Here is a 19,273-nt window from a genome sequence, read left to right as displayed (position 1 = left end):
CACAAACATATGCGCTACTGCCACCTGCGTGACAAGTCAAGCAGTTCGCCACCTGCACTCATTTACTGCTATCTCTGACTATTACATTAAGCTCACTGATATAAACAGTTCAACTAAGTCAATTTAAATGTATCTCTTCTCTCTGTGTTTACTCTGGGAATCTCCTGCTGCGCACATTCTGCCCACGAAACTGTCTTTGATTTGAAATGGCACTTACGTCGGTCTTAATGGTCGTTGTTGTCGTTGAAAGCTTGGGAAAACAGGAACGGCTCAATTTCCTGAGTAAAAAGCCTCATTGAAATGTTGCACAGAGCGTCGCATTAGCATAAAGTGCTCGTTTTAAGAAGGGCCTCGCCTTGTGCTCCTTTCAGTCCATCTTTCAGTCAACGCGTTAGAAGTCATTGTGTTCACATACTAAACCTTTCACAAAGACACAATAGCGTGCGTGTACTTCAAACGCGAGTGATTAATGTTAATGACCATTAGATGGAGTGGACGCACATTTCGCTGCAAATAAAATGCAAAATTGAACGTTTTATCGTTTCCACGCTAAAATACTCAAATCTTATGTCCTTTCCTAACTGTTTAGTGGCAAGAGAAGGTGTTTTCTCTACATGGAAGGTGAGAATCACGTTATTATCATTGGTTTGCCATTTTTGTCATTTTGAAACAAACTGTACACTAAAAGTTTCTCTGAAACCCTTAAAGTTGGCTTCATCGGCGTAACCCAATGTATTTAGGTTGATTATACGATCTCGAATAAAAGCTAATAAAGGTTCTAATAAGTGGTTTTCGCAGTGATGAAGAGCAAATTTTTGGTTCCGCAAAGAACTTTTCAGTGAACATTTCTTATTAGAACCATTTTTTTTTCTTAGTGTGAACATTTTAATAACCCAACCTTTTGTGCATGGATGTTCTTCATGGAACCATTGATGCTAATAAGAGTAGACGTTACCATATGAAGAACATTTTAGGTTATTTTTCTCCATATAATTACTGTAAAAACAGGCTAACATACAGACACTGCATTATTGTCTGTTCAGGATTTCACCTGTTTGTTTGTGCTTGATTATTAACCAATTTCATCCCTTGATCCAAGGGTTTAAATCCATGTTCTGAGGATGAAGGGAGCTGCTGTAAGCTAAGGGGTGTTAGATAAGAGGATGATGCATCCCTGAAACAGTGAGACACTGTGCTAATACTAGCAGTGGGGGGCACACGGGGGCCCTGAATGTGGTTTGTGGGGGTGAGAGATGACTAATTGGAACGGTGAGCTCTCCTCCCCTTTTCCTGCTGCTTCTGTCCTGTGGCTTTTCCCAGGGTCCCCCTCCCTGTTGGACATCTTGGCATACTGCGAGATTACATAAGATCACATCACAGCAAGTCTGTCTGTACACAAACAAACATGCACTCACAGATATCCATAAATGATGCCTGGAATCTGACAGATTGATGAGGAAGAGAGATGGGTCTTGCGCTTTCTCTTTTCCACTCTCCCTCTTTATCTTTCTTTATCTATGTACTGCATGTCATATAGAGGGGCTGCCAGAAGTACCTGTTTGAAGAGGATTTAGGATTAAGGAAAGGAGGTCTCCATGACAGTGCTCTCATAATAGGCTTTATTCTCCTATAAAGCCAGTAATCATGTGAAATGGAACCCATGGGCCAATAATGAGGGTTGCAGCTCAGAAATCTTCCTGTAAACTCTCATAAATAAATCATAAAAGCATTTTTCTTTACTGCAAGGAAATGTATGTTTAATTTTAGAGATTTTTAATTATATACTGTAGTAATTAAATCCACAGTTCTATATCGAACCTTAAATGGTTCTGTCAGGTGCTTCATATAGGGGTTCCCATCATGGGATTGTTTTGTGGATTTAGTTAATTCATTTTAATTTATTCATTTTAATTACATTTTACGAATTAAACAGTTCATAAACATATTTTATCACAAGAAATATAATTAAATAACCCATTATACATGAAAGCATGCAATCATGTGAGACATTTCTCCTTATATAGAGCCTTTTTGTCATAAGGGGTTCTTAAAAATTGAGTCAAAAACCCTAGGGTTAACCTTGTTCTACACTCTTAAGAAAAGGTTCTATATAGAACCTTAAAAGGTTCTGTCAGGTGCTTCATTTATAGAACCTTTTAGGGGTTCCCAACTTCTAGTGCTGCATGGCCATGTTCACACAGCAACAGAATGCAGGTGTCAATCCTTAATACTGACAGTGTGAACGTAACCTGTAATCTGGATTAAGTAATCAGATTCCAAAAATGAAATACTTGTAATTGGATTACATTTTTAAATACCCATAATCAGAATACAGTTACTTTTTAATTGATAACATGATTACTTAATGTTCGCAAAATGGCAGAATTTTATTCAGAATTCATTGATTCTCCCTATTTTTTCTGATCTTTTAATTTTTCCATTACTTTTAAGTTTTGTGGAACGGCACACACAGACTGGCTACTAATCAGGTGACTATAATTACATGGACAATTGAGAGGCTGCAAAACATAAACAAATATTTCATCTTTTTTTTCAGTGTTTTTAAATTTTTATTTATTTATTTCTTACAATGTAACTTTTTATGATTTAATTAAGCTTTTTATAAATTTATGAACCCTGCAGTTCCTTCCCAAAACCTAGAGGGGAAAAACCCTTACGTAATGTTTAATGCACTTCATTTTGTTGATAAAAAAAGAAAGAAAGAATAATTTTTCTTTTGCTTTGTTTTTTTCAATATGGTACAAGATTATACTATTCAAATCAATGTTATAAACAAGTTATGTCAATAGTAATCTAAAAGTAATCAAAAATGAGTCAGATTATATTACCTAAAAATGTGTAATGTAATAGATTACATTACTAACTACAATTTTTATCATGTAATTTGTATTCAGTAATGGACTATAATTTGTAATAATCTACCAGGTCCAGCACAGCCGACTTCTTATATCACTAGAAAAATATTAAATAACACGTATTATACAATCATTTAAGACATTTTTCCTTATTTAGAACCTTTTTGGCATAAAAAGTTATTTAAAATTGAGTCAAGAACCCTGTAAAACCACACTGTAGACTTTCTGGGCATGCAGTGTTAAATAAAAATCAACAACAGCTCCTGTTTCAGGATGAATTTTCTTTCAGGGTGAAACAGCCAGAAAGGTCATATCACAGTTTCACTCTTATCTTTGATCATTTAATTCAGTGTTATTTTAATGATGAAACATTATTCATTGAACAGATTTCTTTAGCCTTTCTGTATTCTTGCCTTTAGGGCTTAACTGGATTAAGAGAGTGGAACAGAAACATTGTGACGAGTTTGTTAACTAGTAATCAGTGTGTTCTTAGAGCAGGATTACCAATCCATCCTTATCAAGACTATTAGGCCAGCCACTGCACAAAGCCGCCATGCTAACGGGCTTTAGCATGTCTTAGTCTGCTGCAGAGCAGAGACAACAAGAAGACACGACCATGTCTAAAAAGCTCTGTCTACAATGGAGAGACACACTACCTGGCTCCAGCAGCTGCCCTTGGATCTCAGATAAGCTCTTTTTTGTCTTCTCAACCAACTTTGTCACATCAGCAAATTCACCAGTTCCAAATGAGTTGAATTGTGTTCCTCCTTTAACCCTTGGAGTTCTCCTTATAGCATTATAGTTTTTTTATAGAGCTTATTTTGTGTTCGAAATGCTCTTTTTTTATTGCATTTGTGAAATAGAGTTAATTTGTTGCAATCTCAACTTTAATTATCCTCCTGATAAAAACATGCCTATGCTTTCAATTAAATTAGCTGTGTGTATGAATTTGGATATATTATCTACACAGTATCTATTACAGTATGCTATCTCTGTCATGTTATCGTTCATATTATCAATACAATTTTGGAATATTACTGCTGAGATAAGGTATTTTGGATATGTTGTTATGCAAGTATATCAATTCATACATGTAAAATAATCCACTCTATCAAATTAACTTGAACTGAATTGTATGCATTGTAGCCTTCTACAATTAGTTAGACAGCTTATTACTGATTACTATCTTGTGATATTTTATGCAACCAAAATGCAAAACATTTTTCACATTTGAGATACAATCTGTAGTTTTGTTTTGTGACGGACCAACCCAATCTCACGGCATACATATTTTACGATGTGGCTGTATGATTTTTCGAGTTGCCAAATTCGTACGAATGATCTAACCCCGCCCCTAAACCTACACGTCACTGGAGTTTAAACAAACCGTACGAATTAATTGGTCTTGATGGACACTAGCCTAATTAGAGACACATCAAAGAACATGAATTCAATTTTAAAAATATATTTCCTTTATTTCTTCCATATACAAACGTTTTAACGAAAACAAAGATACCCTCATAAGAGCAATGGTGTGTAACAGAAACACCTTAAATATATATCTATTAATTAAATATTTGTACAAATAGAGTACTGTGTCATCTAGAGAAAATCGAATATGTACAAAATCACCCTGTATAAAAGTGATTTTCTCAGTCTTGAAGTGAATCGTCGATGTCAATGTCCACATCAGACTCTTCTGTGAAGTCTCTCTCCTCATCCTCTCTGCCCTGAGATCCCGGGCTCTTTGGTTGCACGGCGAGACCAAGTTTGGCAAGTTTGGCTTGTTGTTGCTCAAGACTCTGTTTTCTCCACTTGATGCGTCTGTTCTGGAACCAAACTTTAACCTGGAGAAGAAAAGAACGATTAGTGTCTGATCTATGTGGACTAGATGATTAAAACCTGGAGCTCATTTCAAAACTGATGTTTATTTACCTGTGCTTCAGTGAGCTGGAGAGCAGATGCCAGGAGGAAGCGCTCTGATCCCACCATATACTGCTGCCGCGCGAACTCTTTCTCCAGTCTGGACAGCTGCTCGTTGGTGAAACTTGTGCGCATTCGCTTTGATTTCCCGGCTTTGTGTTTATAGTGAGAGTGGACAGCTGCTTTGGTCAGTACAGCATCTGTGCGTGGAGATAAGTTGGGGCATTATAACATTGTTCCTAAAAAATCTTTACAATTGATTCTTAACAGTAGCATCTGTCAACCATACATACCTTGTGAGTACATAGCTCCACGACATGTTGTTTGGTAGCTGTAAGGCGGGTAGCAAAATACGGGATACCCAGTCTGCGTGTGCATAATGCTCTGGTTGTACGCAAAGTGTGGGATCTGCGAGTACATTTGTGCAGCTAATGGGACCGCGGAGCTCGAGACTGGCGCTTGATTGGCTATGTTCCGATACACACTTGTCCTGTCTCTCTCCGTATGATCAGGTCTCGCGAGCAGAGCGTCGATTGTGAAGGATTTCCCTGCGCTCGGCTTTGATGAAGTGGCATAGTCCGGATTGAAAGCCGCGTGAGGGCGAATTGATTGTCCATAGTTTTCGTAAGCTCTTCCGGGCATCTGCATGGCTTCTGTTTAGGTCGGTAAAAAGTCCTGCTTAAAAGTTATCCGCTGTAGAGAAGTTCTCGAGCTTGTGAAGAGCGGAGTGGAATGAAGCTTGGAGTGTCTGCGGCTGTTTTATACCTGCTCAGGGGCGCGAGGTGTGAACGACCCCCAGCGAGCCTTTGTCTTTTTAAGTGGCAGATGAGTCAAACGAGCGGCTCTACAAGGGATCCAATTAACTGATGGAGTTGTAACAAGCTGAGATTGTCAAATATCCTAATGGCCCTCTGCACTACATGCCCCCGGAGGTAGCCCAGAAACACAGAGAGGGGGTCAAGAGCCGAGAGCCAGGAGGTCCAGATTTACTACAAATTCCTACATGGCTGTGCGCCACAGAAACGTCCTGTGTGAGAGTGCATTGATGTTCCCCAAATCATCTTATTTCATGTATTCAAAGGGTACCGCCGAATGCGACACACAGCGGAACAAATACTCTCACGTTCAGAGGTCAAAGAAAAGGGGGGCAAAAACTACTAATCACATTAGTATACATCTCTATGAAAGCCCATTGCCAGTCTTTAAGACTCCAGATTGTCACCCAAATATTTGATTCATGGTTAGTGAACTAATTCATAATTTAGTAACAAATTACAACAATGAAAACTGGCTGAAAGTGGTGTCGTGAACCACTTTGAAGTTATTTACTGATGAAGAAAACCAGACTAGCTGAAACTCATTAAATCAGAAATGATTGTGATAAGTTAATTGGATTGAAACTAAGATGTTGTTATGGCATAATGATGAAAGATGTTTTACAGCGCAGACTACGGTAGCATCACACCTACGTGTTGTGGATAATGTTAGAATTCACTTCCAGTTTCAGTCTCGAGGTGTCAAATGAAAGTAGGTATAATAGTGAAATCTCTTCCACTGTGGTTCATGTAAACACATTGATCAGTTCTCCTCCCTCAATCAGGCGCTGGCGTGTATTGCACCTTGTGACAATTGTGTTTTTGTCAGTTTTGGTGTTGGCCGAAAATTGGAGAGGAGATTTGCCGCACTTGGGCTTCAGTTTTGTCACTCCGAGTGCGAAGCCCGCTGATTTGACTTAGTGTCGGGTGAGTAACTCCGATGAGCAGATAATCTATTGTAAATTTCCGCTACAGAAGTCCACTTAATAAGATAGTGATGATACGTGACCTCTAAGCTTCTCTTAATATTTTAACTCCTTCAGCCCTTTTTACTTTTTGATATCGGTCAAGGAATAATTACTACAGAATTGCCTATATCACTGTTGCTTTTTGACAGATGAAGTTTTTAAATTGAAGCTTGGCAGCCTGTCACAAAAACAACAACAACAACAAAAAACATTGAATTGCTAATGCACTGACATGCAACTTTTATATCTTTTATATATGTAAAAAAAAACAAAAAAAAACAACACAAATTGTAACCAAGAGACTGCAGTTGCTTGCAGTGATAGATAGGTATATATTTTAAATATTTTTTTAATATTTTAGCCTTTTTCAACTTCCAACAATATTAAATTCCAGCTACACTCATTTAAAGTCTTTTTTTAAAATTTATACAATTTAATTAGTAAAATTCCATCAAATTGTATTGAATAATCCTTTGATTGAATGATTGAACAATCCTAGATAAATTGTTCAATTAAAATAGGCTATGTAAGGATTGTTTAATTCAATTTGATGGAATTTTACTATTAATTAAATATATATATATACAGTTGCATGCAAAAGTGTGGGAACCACTTGCAGAATCTGAAACAAAATAAGAGAGATCATACAAAAAGCATGTTATTTTTTTATTTAGCACTGTCCTGTTTAAGAAATTTTACATAACAGATGTTTACATATAGAAAAAAAAAACAAAAAAAAAAAACAAAAAAAAAAACTGAATTTATTCAATTCAGAAGTTTGGGAACCATTGGTTCTTAATACTGTGTGGTTTCCTGGATGATCCACGACTGTTTTGTGATGGTTCTTCATGAGTCCATTATTTATTCTGGGCAGTTAAACTGTTCTTCTGAAAAATCCTCCAAGTCCTGCAGATTCTTCAGTTTTCAAGGATTTGTTTGCATATTTGAACCCTTTCCATCAGTGACTGAATGATTTTGAGGTCCATATTTTCACACTGAGGACAACTGAGGGACTCAAACTGAACTATTAAAAAAGGTTCAAACATTCACTGATGCTCCAGAAGGAAACACGATGCATTAAGAGCCGAGGGGTGAAAACTTTTGAACAAGATGAAGAGGTCCAAATGTTTCTTATTTCGCTTGAATATATATATTTTTTCATTTAGTACTGCCCTTCGGAAGCAACAGAAGATACTTGCATGTTTCCTGGAAGACAAATTAAGTACAATTTACCTTGATCTTCAAATTCCAAAAGTTTTCACCCCTCGGCTCTTAATGTATCGTGTTTCCTTCTGGAGCATCAGTGAATGTTTGAAGCTTTTTTAATAGTTGAGTTTGAGTCCATCATTTGTTCTCAGTGTGAAAAGATGGATCTCAAAATCATCACTGCTGGAAAGGGTTCAAATATGCAAAAAAAAAAATCCTTGAAAACTGAAGAATCTGTAGGATTTTTCTGAAGAGCTCAGTTTAACTGCTCAGGACAAACGGGACTCATGAACAACCATCACAAAACAAAAAAAAGTTGTAGATCAGGTAACCACACACAGTATTAAGAATCAATGGTTCACAAACTTTTGAACGGAGTTATTTTAATGAATTCAGCTATTTTTTTGTGGACTATATAAAAACATCTTTTATGTAAAATATCTTACTCAGGACAGTACTAAATAAAAAACAACATGCATTTTGTATGATCTCTCTTATTTTGTTAAAATTACTCAAATTTTCACAGTTTCTGCAAGCGGTTCCTATACTCTTGCATGCAACTGTGTATATAGACTATATATATAATCTGAATGAACCATTGAAACGAACCATTCATAACTATTGTCCATTAGAAATAAGCTGATTTTTATTTTTTAAAAATTCATTATCACTTGCATTTAGAGGAAGCATGTTCATATTTTTTTTTGTGCCTGGAACATAATTCATGTCTGAACAAAGACTGATGTTGAGGACCAGTGATGGGAGGAAATCACTTATGTAAAGAGGGAGTCCCCATTACTGGCTCTCAATTAGGACTTGAAACGCCACAGATGAAAAGCAGCGGCTTCACTAAAGGAAGTGATTTGCTGCTTTAGAACAAAGACGCGCTCTTTCAAGGGAGGATTATAGTCAGCTCTGCAAACTCTATGTGCTCATTGCTAAAGGACAAGTCCAGTGTAGAGGACCTGCTAAAGCACAGTTAAACAGTTCTTCCTTTGACCCGCGCGTTTTCTAATTACAGCAGCGCACCTGACACCAACGCGTCTAATGAACAGCGCAAACAGCGCGCTTCTGCCTCCGTAGAAGCTCAGCGTCTGACCACCTAGACCGAGTTTCCCTTGTTTGTTAACATGTTTCTCTGAACAGGCTTGAAAGAAAGGAATCACGCCGTGCGAGGCGGTGTTTACATATTACCGTTTAGTCTTCGCGTCTGAATCCTCAGCAAGCACATCTGGACAGCAGTGTTTGCGCGCCTGCGCATTATGTACAATTACTGGTCTTGAATGACTTACTTATTTTTTTGGGTCTCCATTTACCGTTTTAACAAAAGTCTTCTTAAGTTCACTTCTTAACTTCTTGTTCACTCTTAATACAGGTTTATTATTGGCATCGATTTTTCCTTGAAGAACCTTTAACAATAAACAAAGCAAAACTAATTTTTGGTTGATGTCTGAGCATATAGCGTATAGCTCACAAAATAAAAGCCCCAAAAGGGGGTTTTCACAGCGAATTCAAGTATTCAAACTAGTGTTGTCAAATCGATTAATCGCCATTAATCACATCTAACATAAAAGTTTGGGTTATATACCCTGGACCACAAAACTAGTCATAAGGGTCAATTTTTTTTTTTTTTTTTAAATTAAGATAATCTGAAAGCTGAATAAATAAGCTTACCTTTGTTTGTTAGGATAGGACAATATATATATATATATATTTGAAAATCTGGAATCTGAGGGTGCAAAAAAATCTAAATATTGAGAAAATCGCCTTTAAAGTTGTCCAAATGAAGTCCTTAGCAATGCATATCCACTCACAAAAATACATTTTTTATATATTTATGGTAGGAAATTTACAAAATGGAACATGATCTTTACTTAATATCCTAATGATTTTTGGCATAAAAGAAATATCGATAATTTTGACCCATACAACGTATTGTGGGCTATTGCTACACATATACCCATGTGTCTTATGACTGGTTTTGTGGTCCAGGGTCACAAATATGTCTGTGTGTGCATATATCATATGATATGTGTGTGAGTAAGTATACAATATATATATATACACACACACACATACATACATTATGTAAACACAAACTTTTATGTTAGATGCAATTAATCGATTTGACAGTGCTAATTTAAACATATTATTTAACATCACTGAATCAATCCAAATACATTAAACCAGCGAAAATAATTGTAACTTAAAGTAATGATTGCAGGTTGCCACTTTTTTACAGTGATGAATCTTTGTTTGCCTAAAGTGGAACTGAACTTTATTTCTTGATGCTGTAATTTAAGATTATATATTTCTTGCCTTAGCTCCTCTGATCGTACCTTTCCTCTTTTATTAGACACTTTTCGAGAGATTTATAAGCTTAGACGTCACTTTATTATGCAATTTCAACTGAGAGCGACAACATATCCATTGAACTAAAGGCTCTTTCTAGTAAAAATTGTTCTATAATTAAAAAAAAAAAAAGTTTTTCACACTAACAAAAAATAAATGGATCTTAACTGTTTGTTGGGAACCCAAAAATGGTTATTCTATGGCATCACAGTGAAAAACCCCTTTTGGGGCCTATTTTTAAATGTTTGTATTTCATGTTTACTCTGATTAGGGTTAAAAAACATTGCATATGACTGTATCAACTGTGAGCAAGGTTCCTTTCTTAATTGTGATAAACATGGTTTTATAATGCATCATTTATAATAAAGGCATATAAGGACTATGCTCAGACATCAACTAAAATCAAGGACGAGTTTTGGTTTGTGTATTGGAGCCAGACAGAGAATACACTAATGGGCTTTTTTTGTGTTGGAGCTTCTTTTCATAGTCATAGTGAAGTACAGTGGCTGCCCCTCCTTCACCAACATCCTTTTTTCTGTAAAACTGAAACTCCATGCACCACCCAAAGCTGTCATCAAACCTTTAATTAAAATCATTATCTGACAAACAAAACACTGATGAGCAGAATAAGACTTAATTCTGTTTTATTATTCAGATTGATCTAAAATGCGAATGATTCTAGCAAAAAGTACATCTATTTTGAATACATGTCAGTTAAGACGAAACATCCTATTTTAGAAGGTTAATAGGCTTTTAGTTTCTTCCTTTTCTTTCGACTTCTGAAATATCACCAGGTTGTGCATCAGCATTATGAGCTCAACATACCATTATGTTTCTGTCATTATGTTTCTGTATTACTAAAAAGGCCTATTGTTGAGATATAATGCTTAGTGTTTTATTTAGCTCTGTAACAGAGGCAAGTGACATTACGATTATTACCTCAGAGGTGAAAACTGACCAATTATCTCACCTGATTATCTCACCTCAGTCAATAGGCATCAAGATAACTTCTGTACACAGGAGTTGCATAATGCTGCAGAATGGACCATCCCATTTCTTTTCTTTTACTCTGGTCGTCAAGGGTCATCAAGGAGAAACAAGGCAAATTGGACGATCTATCTCACCTTTACTGTTTCCAGCAGTTTGACTGGACGACCAGGTAACCTACGTCTAGCTTCAATACACATTTCATGATGTATGTTAACCTTAAAATGTGCTCCATTTGAATTTTATCCAGTCATTTTTTTCAGTCAAATGCGTTTTTGAATTCAAGTATTCAAGCATATTATTTAACATCACTGAATCAATCCAAATACTTTAGGTTACACATAACATAAAGAAATATATCTCCTTAAGGTAACAATTACAGTGATGAATCTTGGAACTGAACTTACTTTCATGACTTCCTTTTGCTCCTTTGATCGTACCTTACCTCTTTTACCAGACACTTTTTGAGGATTTATAACTTTAGACAACACATGTTATTATGCAATTTAAACTGAGAGTGACACAAGTCATGATGGTTTATTGTCATTTCTCTCCAATGTCTTATAGCATCAACAAGATTGAGACCACATTTTTATATTTCCCATAACATTTTTGTAGTGTAAAAACTGCAGAAAGGTTAGCATGACGTGGGGCAGCGAGTGAAGGTCTTGTCCCTGGAGAGAGTGATATTTTGTGTGTGTATTCAGGCTGTCTGGCACTGTTTGACCCCACCTTGACTTGATGGTCCAGCATTTTCAGTGGGACCAATTGCCATTTCAGAAGCTTGATTTCTCTCTCTAGTGCTGCAGGGTTTAGAAAACACCGGGACGTTGTCACAATTGTTCTGGCCATGCAACTAATGTCCCATTATCCTTCCAGCTCTTTGTCTGATTCTTGTCTGCTCATCAGGAGCAACAATAGTATGTGGATGGAAATGAAGACTAATGAGGTTACTTGATTGCTTTTTTTTTTTTTTTTTGAAAGAGTGATTGCTTAGAAACTAAAATCAGATCCTTGGGTAAAAGACTTGATATACATGTAGAGGAAATATGAATTTCCTTATTCCTTACTTTGTTCATTGGTCTGATTTATATATCAGTAGAACCAGACTTAATAGTGCAGCTTTAATGTATTGACTTAAAGGGATAGTTCACACAAAAATGAAAATTATCCCATGATTTACTCACCCTCAAGCCATCCTACGTGTATACGATATCTTCTTTCAGTCAAACACAATCAGAGTTATATTAAAAAATATTCTGGCTCTTCCAAGCTTTATAATGGTAGTGTATGGGACCCAATATTTTGAAGCCCCAAAAAATGCATCAATCCATCATAAATGTAATCCATACAGCTCCAGGGGTGAATAAAGGCTTTCTGAAGAGAAGTGATGGGTTTTTGTAAGAAAAATGAACATATTTAGAACTTTGGAATATAATAACTGATTTCCGGTAATAGTCATACACACTTTCTCTCGAGAGTGGCGTTCTGGGGTGACGGAAGACATCGGCTTAGCGTAATCTCTGGTGAGAATAGGGGACTGTCACGAGAACCACGTGTTGTTTACAGTTATGGAAAACCGTGAAAAGAAGTGAGTTGTTTCAGCTCTACTGTAGATTTGTAATTGTCTTAAATCAGTGCGTTTGTGCATCTATCTGGGATGCTTCAACTTCCGTAAAGTCGTAAAATTATTTTTTAAAAGCATTTTGTTTTGCTCTCTCCTTTGCACTTCCACATTTGTCACTTCTCACCGGAGCTCACGCTTTTCTCTCGAGAATTCGTGTACAGTTGTTGCTGGAAATCATAGTTATTATAGTTCATAAAGTTCTAAATATGTACATTTTTCTTACAAGAACCCATCGCTTTGCTTCAGAAGACCTTTATTCAGCCCTCGGAGCCATGTGGATTACTTTTATGATGGATGGATGTGCTTTTTTTGGCCTTCAAAATACTGGGTCCCATTCACTAACATTAACAAGCATGTTTATTTTTTCAACTGAAAGAAGATAGTCATATACACTTTTGATGGCTTGAGGATGAGTAAATCATCCTCAAGCCATCATATTTAAATTATCCCTTTAAATATAATAATATACAGTAGTGGCCAAAAGTGATGTCCAGAGTGGATATTTGTTTGTAATGACGAGTTCAATTAAACCATCAAAATTCTGAGGAAAAAAAAAAATAAAAAAAAAAATAAATAAATAAATATATATATATCGTTTAATATATATTACATATTTTAAACATGCGGGAAGAACAAAACACTAAACTTAATGTATCTGACAAAATTATTTCACAAAAAAGAAAAACTACAGCTACAGGTTTTATTTTACTAAGCAAAAAAAAAAAAAAAAAAAAAAAAAAAAAGCTCAGAGGAGCATACATTGACTACAATATCCGTTATTAATATTTCATTTTTTCTCTCTTGTTTTGCAAAATTATGTCCACATAATTTGCCATGTTTCAAAACAACTGACTCCAAGCACTACGCAATATGCTTACAAAATCTTTACTAAAGGGTGAAGATGTCAATTTTCCTAGGCCGGACATCACTTTTGGCCACTACTATGTAATTGATTACTTTGAAATATATTTAATTTAGCAGACAGATAATATTTTAACAGAATTATTACATTAATATGAAACCATGATTGATTGTGTAGAGACATTCTCATACTATATTCACAATCAACCACAAAAATGAATTACACTTATAGCATTTATAATCAACAAAAACAATCTGTACTCTACAAAGGCAAAAACTATTTATACTAAATGTGAAAAACTGTGTAGCCTATATTTTTATGCGTTATTTCATGTTTTCTGATATGTATATATTTTTTAACATGAAATAATTTATTCCTATGCTAGTCTGATCTTATAATGTTTGTTGGTTTATTGCCATTACAGCCTTGAATACAAGAGTTAATGTTGTCATATGTTACAGCCTCTGTCACACTCGGCTACATGTCTTTTTACACAGCGGTGTAAGACGGTGTGAAATTTTCACTTGAGGTGAACATTGTGGCAACAGAATGTGATGTTTGGTGTAATCTCAATAAATCAATAATGGAATGTGTGATCTATCGATAGCCTGTTTCCAAGAACCACGCAGGTGGTCTTGAGCAGCAGCGGCCGGTTTACGGTGGTGGTTTAGAGGGGGTAGTGGAATTATATGGGGCATTTTAGGGGGGTATTTGGGAAAGTTATGCAAGGTGACACTCTTTAATGGAGGTGAGAATTGGTGGGTTGGACTTCGACACTTGATCAGTGTTTACACTTCCTGTCACAGAAAGTGAGAGGGAGACAGAGAAAAGAGAGTAAATAGTGTCCGAATATCTGAGATCAACCCTGGACTAAGGAAGGTCATGGATGTATTTTGTAAACAACCTATAAAAAGACTATATGTCTCATATACACTCTAAGGCTTATTTGATTAAAAATACATTAAAAACAGTAATATTGTGAAATGTTACTTCAATTTAAAATAACTGTTTTCTGTTTTAATATATTGTAAATAAAAAATGTTTTCCTGTGATGACAAAGCTGAATTTTCAGCATCATTACTCAGTGTCACATGATCCTTCAGAAATCATTCTAATATGCTGATTTACTGCTCAAGAAACATTTTTTTATTATTATCAATTTTGAAAATGCTGCTTAATATTTTTGTGGAAACAGTAATGCATTTTTTTAATTGAATAGAAATAGAAAGAATAAAATAAAGTTCAAAAGAACAGTTTTTATTTGAAAAATAATTATTTTGTAACATTATAAATGTCTTTACTGTCACTTTTGATCAATTTAATGCATCCTTGATAAAAGTATTAATTTATTTCAAAAATAAATAAAATCATTAAAATTAAATAAAAATAATCCTACTGACAGCAAACATAGTAACCTGGTTTTTGAATTCACTTTAAAATTGTTAACTTATATATGTTATTAATATATATTTATTTATATTAAAATAGACATTTGCATTTTTTAAACATTTGGAATTTTTTTCTTGTTTATTTTAACCTTTGAAAATAGAATGATAGTAATTATTTCAGATTTGCAGATATGATATAGCCCATGTATCCAATTGTTATTTTTATACGGAAATAAAGTATATTTTCTGTGGAAGCCCGTTTCCGCCACTAAAAAAAAAAAAAAAAAAAAGCCACAAAAAAAAAAGATGAATTGCGACTTTATATATCAGAATTCTGACTTTATAACTCGCAATTGTGAGATATAAACACGCAATTGCAAGTTAAAAAGTCAGAATTCTGAGATAAAAAGTCGATATTCATCTTTTTTTTTTTTTTTTTTTTTTTTGTGGAGGTTTTTTTTTTTTTTTTTTGTGGCGGAAACGGGCTTCCATACCTTTTCTGAGTGAATGTGTAAATGTTTTTATTTTTTAAAAAAAACTCCACCAGGTCATCTAAGGTGAAAATGTTTGCCATCATTGCTCACGTTTGCCTTGTAAAATCCCTGGCAGTCTGTATCAACAGTCTTGTTTGGTTGCTATCAAACACACTTCAACACACAGATTAAATCAGTCTTGTTTGGCCTGTATTTGCAGCCAACCTGTACTTGATGCAATGCAACCTTCTGTAGAGAACAAAGCCACTATATGTGAATGCTGTTTTTTACTAGTGTCTCTCATAAGAGGACAAGATCAAAGGACTGTAACCATGGAGATCACCCACACAAAGACACACATGTGGTCCTGGGAAAGTGGAGTAGTTTTCTGTGTTACAGCTTATTGTATAATAGCTGACTGTGTTCCTCAGAGCTCATTGTGATGGTCTTCGGGCAAACTAAAATAACCCACGCCTCTATATTGACCTCTAGTGGTGCTGATGAGTCCTTCCTTTAGCAGAGGAGAGTGCGGCAAGATTTGTCATTTCCTATTTAAGTTGTCCTGATTGTGTTCAAACTAATGCAGACCATTATAGTAGAATACATTTCAAGATAATTTTACATAGCAATATGCCTTATCAAAAAAAGTGGCACAAATTTACTGCATTATGTAAAAACATGGGGCACATTTTAAACCTGTACAATCATTATAAAGCATCATGCATGAACAATTTACCTTTTCAAATAAAAATACTTTTGTTTATACAAATAATGCTAATAATAATAACAACAACAATAATAATGCTAAATCTAACTCATTCTGAAGTCTAAAGTCTTCTTTTTTAACCTGTCAGTCATCCTGCTTTTTGAGCTCTGAACTTAAAGGTAGGATAGTCAATATTTTTAATAAATATGTTTTGTTATACTGGTTGAAACTCTCTTCACACCCTGATAGCAATCGATAGAAGTGGTCTAAATATTAAAACATGTATATATCTTCTGTGGAAGTCTCACAAAATGCTGGGTTGTTTCAACCCATGTTTGGGTCAAAAATTGACAAATCCAACCATTGGTTTAAATTTTTTTAAATTAAAAGGTTGGGTTTGTCCATATTTGACCCAAAGGGTTAGGGTAGAGTGCAGGATGAAAAAATGTTTGTCCAGTCGATGTTCTCCCTGCCTGTTAGCATTTGTATTTCCATACCTCTCCGCACCTGCTTGCACACGTCATCAGTGCGTTCATTAAATCTATGCAGAGTTGTAGACAGACAGTCGTTGAGCGCCACAAACAAACACCAGCCGCCTTTTACAGTTCCTTCTGAACCAAAACAACGAGCTTGTGCTGCGTTCACGCCATCGTAATCGCAATTACGAGATGGCAACCAGTGACGTTCTAGCCGGAGCTGTTCACGTCCTCCGACTCGGATTTAAGCGTTTCTATGTCAACACTATCAATGCTAGAAATGAATCTGCAGCAGTCAGGTGGTACAAGTCAGAGCTCTGTAAGTTGTTTACGTTCATTATAATTGTAATGTTATGTGCTTTGAGACATGACATTACAGTAATTTAACTCTCGTGACGCTTTGCAGAATCTTCTGTGTGCGTTCATGTGTTTTGAAAGAGGCGTGGCTTTGAAGATGCTCTGAAGGGAGGGTCGGATCATGCTTTCAAAGCTAGCCTGCTATTACTAGCTCTCCGAAATTGCCTACCCTACCTTTAAATGTTTGCAATTCAAGAATGCTTTGGAATACAGACCTAATGTTGGTCTTTTTATTTTTTTTAAAGAAGACACTCAGCAGATTATTAGATTATAAGATACCGGGACACTAGACCTATATCAAAAAATGTCCTTCTTAATAGAACGACAAAAGAAAGTTGAACTGAACACTTTCCAACCATTAAGTTTGCATTTTTCTCAGCTTTGTGATGCAAAGGTGGCTTCATCAATGCACACATTTGTGTGAAAAATCCTTTATTTAGGCCTACTTTGGTTTCTTTTTGTCTATATTTGGTACAGTATTGAGTTCAGCCAAAGTCCCTTTAAGACAAGTCATTTCACTCGGCGGCCATCTTTGAAACGCCTCTCGGGCAGCCTGGGCATCATGCAATCTCTTTGAATGGGGAAACATCAAATTCTCCAAAACTGTTCGACAACCTGACGATTAAATTTCATATTTGAAATCACCAATGAAATCTAACAACAGCCGGCTCATAAATTTAGTTTCTAAACGCTCGAATCATGACAAAAAAAAAAAAAAAAAACTGTATTTTTCAGGCTGGATCAAGCTAAGACCTAAATGCGCGTCTCTTCGGAGGCGCTCGTCTGACTGTTTCTATAGAAACCGGTGATTCTAACGGCCGCTGAAGTGACGCGATGACTTTACCAGTCGGCGATTGGCTCTTATTTAGAAGGCGGAACTTATTCCGCCATATTGCGCGTTACACTTTCTCCCATTCAAAACAATACGAGTGACACGTCTTGTGTTATTCTATAGTCTTTGGTTCAGCTTATCCAGTTTCTGAAATTTATTTATTTTTTGATGGTTTTTGTCTGGATTTTGATCTTTTATACCATTTTTATCCACGTGATCTTTGTGTCATTCATTATTTGGGAAATCGGTGACCGCAGTCTTGCTTCTTTTTGCAGAATATGTCATGGACATTTTCTGTAACATATATGCCACAGCAGGGTTGTGAGTGTATAGTAATGCTTTTATACAGATCAATCCACAAGAAGTTAACACAAAGCGTTTTGTTTCTGAATGAATAGCCTACATTTTTTAAACAAATCGTTTGTGTGAATGATTCAGTTACTCACTCATAAAAACATAAAAAAAGGGAAAAAGAGTGAGTCAGCCATTTCATCCCTGTGATGGCTAAGGCCACACTTACCAAATAATAGGCTACTTTATTTCAATGGTTCTAGCTTTCTCCTTTTTTTTTTTTTTTTTTTTTTTTTTGTGAGTAATTGATTTCGTTTTGTTTGATGGATTAATTGTTTTTCTGGTTGTTTATAAATTTCTATGCATTTATTTTGTTTCTATATTATTATTTACCCAAACCATTTTGTTAAAGGTGCATGCTCTTTGTGCGCGTATATAATATCAAAGAGCGAAAATTTGTTGCTAGAGTGCACGCTAGTGATCGAATAAAACCAAGACAAAGATTTGGGTTTAATATTGTTTCTTTATTTATTTAATTGTTTTGGATAATTGTGTCTTATGGTTCCGCCTGGATCCGTGACTGCAGCATGGAGCAAAGGCCTGTTATTAAAAAGAGCGCGGCATTTCCTTATGTCCTTTATATATCCTTTGCTGGGAATTATGGGAAATGTAGTTTTTTTTGTTGTTGTTGTTGTTGTTACCATATGGGTTTGGACTGTTTGTTCATTTAAATGTCTTTTTGTAAAGTTTATTTTTGTGTTTATTTTCATCATTGCTTTATAGTGAATGTAATTTCATGTTTATGGAGTTTATTTATATATATTAGGCCTATATATTTTTCGACGGTTGAAATGAAAATTGAAAAGAGTTGAATTTTCTGTGGCTAGATTAGTTCTGGAGAACTCCCTGGAGGCACAGAACTCAGCGTGCTGATAAGTCATTTATTATCTAGTTTTCTTTCTTTTCTTTTGTTTTTCCCCTATTCTTTTGTACCTGTGTGACCAGTACATGAGCATTGCAGTAAATAAAATGAGAATTTTGAAGCTTCTATGAATGCCTCCTGAAAACTTTAAGAACCCTTACAATCCCTGAACTATAAGGACAAATCGTTAAACGAGTAATTCGAAAAATAAT

General features: G+C 35.4%; 1 protein-coding gene across 1 annotated transcript; it reads right to left on the bottom strand.

Moving 5' to 3' along the window:
• Positions 1-4,528: 4,528 nt before the first annotated feature.
• noto (notochord homeobox) lies at positions 4,529-5,447 on the bottom strand. The gene is made up of 3 exons (XM_067385100.1): positions 5,093-5,447; positions 4,812-4,999; positions 4,529-4,723 (listed from the first exon to the last, which is right to left on the bottom strand). The coding sequence occupies exons 1-3, from the start codon at positions 5,445-5,447 to the stop codon at positions 4,529-4,531; spliced, it is 738 nt and encodes a 245-aa protein (XP_067241201.1).
• Positions 5,448-19,273: the final 13,826 nt, after the last annotated feature.

Source organism: Chanodichthys erythropterus, chromosome 5 (genome assembly GCF_024489055.1).
Source record: "Chanodichthys erythropterus isolate Z2021 chromosome 5, ASM2448905v1, whole genome shotgun sequence".
Lineage (NCBI taxonomy): Eukaryota > Metazoa > Chordata > Actinopteri > Cypriniformes > Xenocyprididae > Chanodichthys > Chanodichthys erythropterus.
Note: the sequence above shows the minus strand (reverse complement) of the source record. Positions and strands in the feature narration are given on the sequence as shown.